The sequence below is a fragment of the Acinonyx jubatus genome, chromosome A1 (genome assembly GCF_027475565.1).
Source record: "Acinonyx jubatus isolate Ajub_Pintada_27869175 chromosome A1, VMU_Ajub_asm_v1.0, whole genome shotgun sequence".
NCBI lineage: Eukaryota > Metazoa > Chordata > Mammalia > Carnivora > Felidae > Acinonyx > Acinonyx jubatus.
In genome coordinates this window covers 122,331,751-122,344,237 of record NC_069380.1, presented here as the reverse complement: position 1 = coordinate 122,344,237, position 12,487 = coordinate 122,331,751, and the positions used below count along the sequence as shown (strand labels likewise).

The 12,487-nt window shown below is 36.6% G+C and overlaps 1 protein-coding gene across 1 annotated transcript in view; it reads right to left on the bottom strand.

Moving 5' to 3' along the window:
• Positions 1-12,487, bottom strand: part of MTREX (Mtr4 exosome RNA helicase) — a 105,315-nt gene that overhangs the window by 3,344 nt on the left and 89,484 nt on the right. The window contains exons 23-25 of the mRNA XM_015085579.3: positions 12,024-12,129; positions 7,784-7,840; positions 6,471-6,633 (exon numbers count right to left, since the gene is read on the bottom strand). Coding sequence (XP_014941065.2) covers positions 6,471-6,633; positions 7,784-7,840; positions 12,024-12,129 — 326 coding nt within the window. The remainder of the gene's footprint in view (positions 1-6,470; positions 6,634-7,783; positions 7,841-12,023; positions 12,130-12,487) is intronic.

The following is a 12,487-nucleotide window of genomic DNA, read 5'->3' as shown; positions in this document are numbered from 1 at the left end:
GGATCAGACTTGTAATTTCAAAGGTGCATCCATTCTTCCTGACCTTAAACAGACTTTCATCAGTGCCTTCTTCATACAGTGTGCCTCAAGGGAACACAAAAGAGGAGATAAGCCTTCTCCCATTGTATTTGACTCCCTGAGACAAGTGTTTGTATTAAAGCTGAAGCTGTAAACATCATTTCACATCTGTCTCACTTCAGCAAGAAGGGGCCTGGGATCCTTTCTCAAAGAGCTATGTGCTCAAGTTGACAACTCTTGGGAGTTTACTTTTAATGTCTGATATACATTAGGAATACCTGTCTGACATGCCAGCTAGTAACTCTTAAGCCCTTACTTCTACTCCTTGTAACACTGAAATAATTCATCAGCATTTATCAAGTTCTTGAAATATACTCACTGTTCGGGGCTGAGTTTTCCTTTTTTTTTTTTTTCCTCCCCTGAAGCCACCTATGGGCCAGAGCAATGAAAATACAACAATGCTATTGCACATTCTGTGAGTTTTGTTGGGATGAACATTGGTAATGAAGATGACCAGCACACAGGTTACTTTAAAGACAACTGGGGATAATACCCTTCCATCTCTTATATACAGGATGTTCATAACTTTAGACTTGGTTCAAAGGACTGAGCTGAGGCACCAGGTCAGAGCAAAAAAAGAGCAAAGACTTGATGGAGACCTGGGTTCTAGCCCAGATTCTGCCACTAAGTAATTAACTCTGTGATGTAGGCCCTTACCCTACTCTCATTTCTAAGGTATGTACAACGATAGTAAATGCTATTTAAAGAAAGGGCTTGCTCTACCTAACTCTGGATGGTATCACTTGAGATAAGAGATACATAAATTCTTTGACATGGGCAAAACCGTAAAGGAATATAATGTCATGCTATAACCCTTTACCAAAATATCCAAAGTCCATAGCCTTTTTCGCCCTTCTCTCATTAAAAGGTTCATGGAGTTCTGGGGGGAAAAAAAACTCCACCTCTCAAGTACACCCTATTTCTACTACACAATTCTGTCAAAGCTATTTAGCACCTAGCAAGGTACTTTATTAGATTCTGAGCACTTATTCTGTGGCAAGTCTGTAGTGTGTATTTTATGTAAATCACCTTGTTTGACATTTACAATTCCACGAGACAAGCACTGTCATTATCCTCATTTTCCAAAGAAGGAAAAGGGGAGAAAAAAGTTACAGACAATGTGAACAAGGTCAGAGCTAGGAATAAATGATGGAGAAATTATGTAAAAGATCATAGAAGTGAGATGTTTTCTAAATTTTCTCTAATGTGTATTACTTTAGAAAATTTCAATTTATAATATAGTTTACACATTTAAAATAATTAAAAAATAAATATTTTATAAGTTTCTTAGGCCTTACTGTAAAGCTCTTCACTTCTATAAAAACCTTCATTGCCAGGACCAAAGAATTTACCATTAATGAGTTTCTAGAAACAGTAAGTGGTAAAAACCGGCAAGTAGGATCTAGTCAGATAAATGGGTGTTTTCTGATTTTGGCAATCAGAAAGTCACTGGTGATTTGTAGTAATTTCAACAAAATGAGACAACACATGTCCCCAACAGAGCGGGGGAGCAGACGCTTGACACCCTATGTCCACCGTCTCGAAGTGTACAGACCAGGGATTACATTTCGTCTATGCCATTTACTATGTGAGGGACTATATTATAAGCAAGTGAGGAGTGACTTCTTGTGGGTGGTAAAAATATTCTAAAAATATATCGTGATAATGGTTGTACAGCTCTGAATACATTAAAAACCACTAAATAATACTCTTAATTAAAAGGGTGGATTTTTATGCTCCGTGAATTATAATCTCAATGTTGAGTTCTTTCCGGAATGGTGAGGTAAACCTGAGTTTAAAGGTCAGTGACATTGAAATGGACACTTAAAATGGTGAATTTTATGTATATTTTGTCACAAAGAAAAAAAAATTCTGATTACTCAGAATTCAGTGTTGCTTCCTACTCTAGACCCTGGCCCATGGCAACCATTAATCTACTTCCTGTCTCTATGGATTTTCCTATTCTGGACATTTCATATAAGTGGAATTATACAATAGTTGCCTCTGTCTGCCTTATTAGTTTTTTTTTTTTGATTAAAAAAATTTTGGGGGGGGTTTACTTTTGAGAGAGAGAGACAGAGTTCTAGCAGGGCAGGGCAGAGAGAGAGGGAGACACAGAATCTGAAGCAGGCTCCAGGCTCTGGGCTGTCAGCACAGAGCCCGAAGTGGGGCTCAAACCCATGAACCATGAGATCATGACCTGAGCTGAAGGCAGATGCTCAATGGACTAAGCACCCAGGCTCCCCTCTATTTGCCTTCTCTTACACCTAGAACCTTAAGGAGTTCAAAGTTCATTCACATTTTAGCATTAATCAGTACTTCATTCCTTTTTATAGGTGCTACTACATTATACTGACATACCATAGTTTAATTATTCACTGACTGATGGACATTTGGGCACACATGCTTTAAAAGGCAATTTTGTAATCAATGAGGCTCATCTGGTTCTTGAACAAAACAGTATGATTGGCATTGAGGATGGAAAGTAACACCTTTCTCTGAACAGTGTTTCTACCTCCAGCTTTCTGGTATTCCACAAAGTGGTCCCCATAGTTCATGTTCTGAATCTGATTTCATACTCACATGTAAGTGGTTTTAATGAGTTTGACCTGAGGTTAGGATCACAAATGTATTTTCTTGCAACTATGTATCACTGGATCGCAGCTCAGGCCCAAACCCTTTCTGGAGGGTAGAGACGGCTGCTCACAAGGCACCACGCACAGTACCTGCTCCCTTACCAGAGTCTCAGTAATTATTCACCAAATGCCTAAGAATCAAATACTAAGTAATTTAGTACTAAAATTTTGCCAGAAATGAAACAGACATAATACATGTTACTAAATGGTCACCCTATTATTATTAGCAAAAGTATTTCTAAGAACAAATCCATTGGGAAATCCCTAGTGAGAGTGATGTACCTTGACCTAGGGAAGGGTAAAACTATGCATGTTGAAAGGCATTTTGAGAAGAGCTTGTAGTGGAGGCAGTGTGTGAATGCACTACATGGCATTTGTTTTAAAAACTTGTGGCAGGCAGAAGCAAACATTTCCAGTGATAGCACTCGTCATTAGAAACCTCCTGTGATGAAAGAAGTGAAAATTAAGTCGTTCATGCACAGTGAAGAGTACAATATTGTTTCTGTATAGACAAAATTTAAGGGCCTCTGAAAGCTTACAATGGATCCATTACATGGAGTAATAGATTGAAACTCCAGACCTTAGCCCCTACACATACTGTTTTAAATTGCTCTTCCAATTTAGTTTGATAGAAATAAGAAAAAAAAAACCCACATTATACCGTTTTGTTTTCAGGGTGATACAAAGGAAGTAAATATTTGTATGAAGTCTTCAAACTTCCTCAATTGAATCACAGTATAAGCTCCTCTCCTGCATTAGGCATCCCTTCAAACACATGGTATTTATCATTAAAATGTTAATTTGTGCCAGTTAATGTCTGAAAAATAGTTAAAACTACCTCTGAAATGACATGAAAGGATCACTTTTATTTTCATATAAAAAAAAAATTAAGGGGCGCCTAGGTGGCTTTAGTCGGTTGAGCTCAGGTCATGATCTCATGGTTCGTTGGTTCGAGCCCTGCTTCAGGCTCTGTGCTGACAGCTCAGAGTCTGGAGCCTGCTTTGGATTCTGTGTCTCCCTCTCTCTCTGCCCCTCCCCTACTCATACTCTGTCTCTCAAAAATAAACATTAAAAAAAAAAAGATAATTAAGAATCAAACTAGTAACAAATATGTTTTGAACAAAGTGCATTTTAAATTTCCAATGCAATCATTTTGTGCCCATACAAGACACAATATACTATGGGCTAGAACTCTGGTTACAGTATTTTCCCAATCATATAAAACATGTACTATAACAAGTTGAGAGAATAGCTATTCTGAAATGGAAGAACTAAATAACAGCAGGGTAAATAAAGGGCGGGAGTGGGGGGGGACACACAGTATGCTGGAAAAAGGATGGACTATCCTAAGTAAATCAAGGTTCTCAGTTATTTTTCTGCTGTTTACTTATGTTTTATTTTTAAGAGTTAATATACAGTCTATCTCAATTTTACAAAGAAACAGTATACCTGATATAATGGCATCCAGACTAGAAAAACATGAAGATTAAACTGATGTCAGACCCAACTTCAAGTTATAGTTATAAACTGAATTCCTCAGATTTTCAAACTTAGATTTCTCACACAAATGGTGATGTACAAATAGCCCCAAGGAATTGGAAAGGGGCAAAATAGATTTCAGGAATGCTGGTATGCTCTAAGACACCAAACTGTCTTCAATTTTAGCAGTTTCAGATCTATCTCCGATACTGCGATAATTCTTCCATTTAAGTACAAAGAACAGAAAAATAATCCACAAAGACAATTTTATAGGGCTCTCCACATTTGCAGATCTGTTGCCCCTTGTTTTTTCTTCAAACAAAACAAACTATCTGCTATGAACCACTATTATGTCATTGTGTCTGACTTCTCAGAGAAGCAGATATTCTATAAATATGAGCATAATAGCTTGGAATTACCTAGGCATAGAACAGTCATTAATTTCATTCTTATGTTCCAAAAAGATGCCAAAGAGTGGTGGTGCCGTATGGCAGCTTTACACTGCGCAAGTGGTCATACACATACCAAGTTTCCTGTGTGTTATGCAGTGTTCACAAGTGAAGTATGTCACACTTTCCTCTTCTCACATCCTCGGCTATGGCTACTCACCATGAAACTGTTATAAATACCCTCTTACCATTCCTACAAGCATGAAGTGTCAGTGGATGGAGATGGTGCAATCTAGGTTAGGATTTAAGAAGTCTCTAGATCCGAAATTCAAGGATAAGGCATTAGGGTGCTTAGATGCAGTTATAAACTACCATGTGATTTGTAATCACAGAGGCCGAGGTTCAAATCCTAGTGCCATCATATACCACACCTCCATGACGTTGGGAAAATTACTTTTTAAAAACTCAGCTTTCTTGAACAAAGAAGAAATATCTACCCTGAGTTAATCACTTTGGTGATTAGATGTAAATTATATAAAGTGTTTACTAGCACAATGCCTGGCACACAGTAGTCACATAATAGAGCAAGATTCTAGAACCACATCACTAAATGATCATTTAATGGAGGCTTAGAAATAAACTTTATGACACCATGTACACCATGCAACAGGACACCATAATAAAAAAATGCTATAAACGTCAACATTAAAACTTAAAACCAATGAAGTTCAATGTAGTATAGTAAAGGCTCTAATATTCTGTTGCAGAGATGTTTGACCTTTGCATCATAAAAATCAATGATTCATCGATTAATAGCCTTTAATAATGTTAGTTTAAAAGCATATAATATTGGATGTCCCAAAATATAATTTCTCTTAAAAACAGTAACAACAGCATTTAAAATATTATTATAATAATCTCTACAAACTGCAAGCTCATTTACTTTCATTTTTAAAGAGTTTAATGTAAATCTCTAATTTGATAAATACCATTCACCATTATAAATATCTACATAAACCAATATTTTTGAAATGAATAAAACATTTCTAAAACGGTCTTCTTTAAATACTGTGGGGGTTTTCTGCTTCTTGTAATTCTTATTTCTTTCATATTCCCTCTGCCATTTTTTCATTTAAAATGTCTGTTCAGTTGAGCAACAGTTATCTTACAGTCTTTAAAAATTCTGCATATTAATCTGATTCATGCTGAAGTAACATCTGACTGAGGCCAAGTTTGTTATTAGAAATGCAGTGATGGACAGCATTTTCAGCTCTTTTAAGTGGCATTAATACAGCAAGACTTGAGGTTACTGCCAAGCAAATAAAACCAAAGAGGGGAAAAAAAAAAACACCACACAAATATGACTTAGTAGGATCATCTGTTTATCTGTGATGGCATTATTCCATTTTATTACTGAAAATTAAAAACATTATTCTTGTTGGGGTGTGCCTGGGTGGCTCAGTCTGTGAAGCATCTATCTGACTGTTGATTTCGGCTCAGGTCATGATCTTGTGTTCATGAGATCAAGCCCGCATCAGGCTCCACATTCAACGTGGAGCCTGAAGATTCTTTCAAAAAATAAAAAATAAAATATTATTTTTGTTTAGTTAAAACACTGCCATCCTGAGTATATAATTTCCTATCAAAAGGAATGTATGTAGGGGCAGCTGGGTGGCTCAGTTGGTTAAGCATCTGACTTCTGCTCAGGTCATCTCATGGTTTGCGAGTTTGAGCCCTGCGTTGGGCCCTTTCCTGTCAGCACAGAATCCCCTTCAGATTCTCTGTCCTCTCTCTGTGCCCCTCCCACGCTTGTGCTCTCTCTCTCTCTCAAATAAATATTAAAAAAAAAAAAAGGAAAGAAATGTATGCATATAGGATTTAAACATACCTTCAAAGACATCTGTCATCTTGCAGATATGAGCAAATGTTGCTCCCGTTGCCCAGGTATACACTACATCCATTAAGTGAGGTTTGAATGAGCTTAGATAAGTTTCCTCATCAATTTCCAATTTGGCTTCTGCTGAAACTTTTGCAATTCTTTTAGCACATTCCTTTGAAGATAGAAGATTTACTTAGTATTTCTTACTTCTGACCTCCCATATACTTTCTTTCTTTAGATTTCCAAAGCCAGAATTCTACAAGTTCCCTTTTTCTTCCTAGGTTAATATGCCCACAATTTGGATATTCTGTGCTTCTAAGTAGCTACAGTTCCTTTTCCACTGCTAAGTGTCAGGTAATAAAATTTCTCCATTACACTGAATTAAGAAAAATAGATCATGAGTGTGTTTTTCACCCAGTTACACCTTTAAAAAAAAAACAAACAACCAAAAACAACCAGAAACTCTTCACTAAAATTATTCAAGAGTAGCATTTAACTAATCTCTAAGTATTTTATTAACAACCCCAAAACCCCAAAGACATCAATAACAAAACAGATTTAGAAAAGCACAAATCCTATGGCAAAAAAATGCTTTTCCCCAACAATGCTTTAAAAAATATAAATCTTAATTTTATTTTTTCCCCACAAAGAGAAATTTAGATCCATTCTTTCCTCCAGGGTAATATAAAAGGTCAAAAACCACCAAGTACTATATAAACTTCCCTGGTTCTGGAAGTTTAAATTTCTTAGTAACAAGGGATGTTAAATGTTCCACCGAAGAGACTTTGTTATAATTCACTCCTCCTCTTTTGCAGTGTCATATAATTCATCTTTCCCTGTCTTTCTAATGTTGAAAAGGTAGATAAAACAGTTTATCCCCAGAAAATAAAACACACAATTACTATAAGCTACTGTGCCTTTGAGGACCCAGGGATAATTAATTTCTGAGGATAAAACATATTTTAAAACTTTGTTGTAAACTAAAATGGAAAACAATACACAAAAATTAAGCTAACTAAATCCTAGTCCATCAAGAAGCAGTTCTTAACATCGAGGAAAACAGTGCAGGCACGGAGTTGCTGATACAGCCTATGTGATACATTATTCCATGTTAAATCTGCACTCACAGCAACTCAATAAAATTTATTACACTGGTGGGGGAGAATTTAATAGCATTTAATAGCATTAAATGACAAGACTAACATCAAGTAACATATTTAATCCTGAAAGAAGTGGTCTCTGGAATGATAAATACTAAGACTATGAAAAATGTTTATTTTACATATTCTATTCATAAAATACGTAGTTCAAAAAATTTCTACCTGCATTTGACGAAGTGGTCCTGCTAACTGCTCAGTTAATTTGGGCATCTCACTTGACTATAAAAGAAAAGGATAAAACCCAAGTTTAAAATGCAGTATATACTTCCTGCTATAACAAAGAAAACAGAGCTTTCAGGATATCCATCAATATCAAATTATAAGACCTTAGTTATTAGCACTTAGAATTTTTAATCACCTTAGTTGACGTAAGCAACCTTTCCTCCTAAATTATAAAGTTATTCTATTTCACAGGAAAATATTACACTGCTAAATTTATTATTTTCTGTGGCCACAAATGGAATGGAGGGAGAGCAAATATTATAAACATGCAAAGTAGTTTAGTTACATCAAAATTATTATAAGCTATTTTATCATAGTCAGATTTTGAAATAGTTTTGGTTCCCAGGAAACTCTTAGTCTGGAAACCGAAAATTTGGGGTAAAGAACATTAAGTAGTGCCCTCAATTTTTATTTTACCCAGGTATTTCTAGCTCTCTAACAAAGAATGGGATAGTTAAAAGTTTAGTCTGAGTTGTAGTGTTCTTAAGATTGCCTTCCCACTAATGAAAAGTTCATCACTTGTTTTCAGTTAGGATAATAGGAGTTTTCAGGCCTATTACCAACTGGGCAAATGAACTTAGACAAGTGGTTTGAATTCTGTGTGTTGGTTTTCTACCCTGTCAGAGAGAAATAAAAGGTCAGATCCTGAAAACCTATAAACTTGTGATTACAATAAAGACATTATTTGTGAACAAAATGTGATAAAGGCAGCCACAACAAAAATAAAATCATTATAAGAATGGTATATATGTATGTGTGACATACATATATATCTACCCTGGATTTAAATTATATGTAAATTTTTTAAAAAAGCTCTTGTAATAGCTATGCCTTTACTTTAAGCACCAGTATTTACATAGCACTGGTTTTGTTTTGCATGTCATATGTATTATTAAGTGATAAATCATAAACTAGATTGTATATATTATTCCTGTCCAAATAAAAAAATGATGAATGGGGTGCCTGAGTGGCTCAATTGGATAAGCGTCCGACTTTGGCTTAGGTCATATTTCATGGTTTGCGAGTTAAAACCCCTGCATCAGGCTTGGCACTGGCGGTGTGGAGCCTGCTTGAGATTCTCTCTCTCTCTCTCTCTCTCTCCCTCTCAAAAATTAAATAAACTTATAAAAAAAAATAATGATGAATGAAGGGGCACCTGGTTGGTTCAGTCAGTTAAACATCTGACTCTTGGTTCTGGCTCAGGTCATGATCTCATGGTTCATGGGATTGAGCCCCACTTCTGACTCAGCGCTGACAGAATGGAGCCTAATTGGGATTCTCTCTGCTCCTTACCTGCTTGCATGTTCTCTCTCTCTCTCTCTCTCTCTCTCTCTCAAAATAAATAAATAAACTTAAAAAGAAAAAAAAGATGAATGATGAGAAAACAAAATGGCCAAAAAGAACTCAACATCTCAGTTTAATAGTGAACTCAACACTGCTTACCATCTTTGATACTGTGTCCATTCATGACTGATTAACAGTTACTGATCATTTCCTCTCTGGTCATTATAAATAGAAGGCACTGGTCCTGACATAAGCAAGCTAAGTGTCATTTCACCAATGCTCTCCCATAAAATATATGCACAATTTATTCCTTCACCTCTCTTTGAAGTCTCAATTCAAATTTCACTCCATTGGTGAGGCCTTTACTAATCACCTTGTTTAAAAGAGTAATCCTATCCCCATGATTTCTGTCTGCCTCCTCTGCTTCACTTTCCTCCAAAACCTTCATCACCATTTGACATAATCTGTGTGTATTTTTTTTCTTCTTTACCTTCATCTATTAGCATATAAGTATCAGGAAAGCAAAAATTACTGCTGTACCTTAATGCCTAGGTCTGGGCACTGCACACAGGGGATGCTTAATACATATTTAGAGTCGGTTGACATTTATATTATAAAGATTGTATTTAGTCTTTAAATTACTTTTAATATAAAAACTGTAGGGACACAGTTTTAGAACACATTTCTTTTTTTTTTTTTTTCAACGTTTATTTATTTTTGGGACAGAGAGAGACAGAGCATGAACGGGGGAGGGGCAGAGAGAGAGGGAAACAGGGGGAGGGGCAGAGAGAGAGGGAAACACAGAATCGGAAACAGGCTCCAGGCTCTGAGCCATCAGCCCAGAGCCTGACGCGGCGCTCGAACTCACGGACCGCGAGATCGTGACCTGGCTGAAGTCGGACGCTTAACCGACTGCGCCACCCAGGCGCCCCATAGAACACATTTCTAAAAAGAAGTGAGCATATTAAGCAGACTTGTTCATATTTATAACAATTCCATGTGACTTTTAGCATAATTTTTCATTTTCATATTGAAAGGCACCACCACAACAACTGATACTACATATAATACAGTGTGGTTTCACTGAACAAATCTTAATTAACCACATATAGTGACATCTTCTCCCCAAATTAAGAATTATGGTTTAGTTTAAGCCCAACTCCTTTGAAGAGGAAACATACTTGGGCTCTCAGAAAACAGTACTTTTATAGTGCCACATTAGAAAAAAAAAAGCAAGTGCAAAATATCAGCTCTAAGACAAAGTTGGACACAGGCAGAAGGGCAGCCATCCAGGTCCTAACTTAGGTCTTTTCAAAGAGAATTTGACAAATACTTTTAACAATTGTCTTTGAAATTGATGTAATGTAAAAAGAGAGTAAAACATAATATTTTGTAAAGTAATGTGTTCCTCATATGCAAATTACTTCACAGGTGAATACTGGACACTCTCAGAGGAGATAAACTGTTTCTGGATTTTTGTCCTATTTGTAATCATTGCCATATCAGCTGTAATTCTCATCAATAATTAGGGAGCTGAGAGAAAAGCACCTACTTAAGTCAACAAGTAATGTATTTGATCTGCTTAACAAGGAAATAATTAACAGATCAATGGCAGAATGGAAAAAAAAATTGTCTTCTACAGTTTACTTGAAAGTTGCACTAAATGTATATAGTAAAAGATCTTCTAAAAATTTAGATATCAATATTAAATTATTCTTAGGAGGCAAATGTCTTTGTCTTATTTTGTCCACTTCATCCACCATGAATAAAGTTTGAAATGTAAAACATGCATTTTACTTTTTAAAACAAATCATACGGGGAGGCGGGGGTTGGCGCCTGGGTGGCTCAGTCAGTTAAGCGTCCAACTTCAGCTCAGGTCATGATCTTGTGGTTCACAGGTTCAAGCCCCGCATCAGGCTCTGTGCTGACAGCTCAAAGCCTGGAGGCTGCTTTGGATTCTGTGTCTCCCTTTATCTCTGCCCCTCCCCCGCTTGCACTCTGTCTGTCTCTGTCTCTCTCTCACTCTCTCTCTCAAAAATAAACATAAAAAAAAAAAAAAACAAAACCCAAATCATATCGGCTTTTGGAATAAAGTACAAGACTAGTTCATGTTCTTGTGGTATGCCATCTAGCACTTGTTTTTGATTTTTAAGAGCTGCTGAAAGGGAGCTCTTGCTAAACCAGCAATCAGAATCCTAGAGCCACCACCTCAAACATTGCCTATGAAGATTTTAGCCTCTAGGAGGATCAGCTGTTTCAAAGTTGTTCTCCATTACTGGAAGGAGAGATATTAATTTAACCTCCCCTTTCATTTTCACCCTTTTGCCTCCCTTTATTTTCATTCATTCATCTTTCTTTCCAGGACTATCTGACTAGACCAGACTTCAAATAATGCACTGAGTTACAGAACAAATTTAAAACTTGGAATGTGATTAATGACTATCTAGAAATAAAATCCTATTTCACTCTCCTTTCTGATAATCATATTTAATTATTTACTACTTCTCTTACTATATTTGTGTTGGAGTAGCAATTTTTTTTTTTATTAAATTCTTTTTTTTCCTTTTAATGTTTATTTTTGAAAGAGAGGGAAAGAGAATGAGCAGTGGAAGGGCAAAGAGAGAGAGAGAGGGGGACAGAGGATCTGAAATGGGCTCTGCGCTGACAGCAGAGAGCCTGATTCAGGGCTCAAAGACACAAACTGTGACAGCATGGCCTGAGCTGAAGTTGGACACTTAGTGGACCCAGGCACCCAGGCTCCCCAAGTAGTGTTGATTTCTAATTAACATTGCCCACATGTAAACAGGAAATAGTTTCATAATTAAAAATATCCATAACCACTAAGTTACAGGATATATGAATTAATAAATAAGGTATATTAAATCTATTAACTCACATTCTCTTGAAACACGAAGCAGCTTAGTAGTGCCGTTGCCTGTTCTGCAGACAGGTCATTGAAAAGGCCATTAAACATCATCTCAGTTAGAAGGAGTTCATCAGCACTAGATCACCACAAAAAAGAGAATAAATTTCAAATGTCATGACATAGAAACACACATATGTTAACATACATGTTAAAATGTAACAAGTTGTTTTCTTAAAATATTTATTTTGAGAGAGAGAGGGAGAGAAGGGGAGGGGGAGAGGGAGAGAGGGAGAGGCAGAGAGAGAGAGAGAGAGGGAGAGAATCCCAAGCAGGCTCCGAGCTATCAGCCCAGAGCCTGACATAGGGCTCAATTTCATGAACCATGAGCTCATGCCCAGAGCCAGTATCTAGAGTCAGAGGCTTAACCAACTGAGCCAGGTGCCCCAAAATGTAACAAGTTTTTAAATAAAGCCTATTATTTGACCATGATGAGT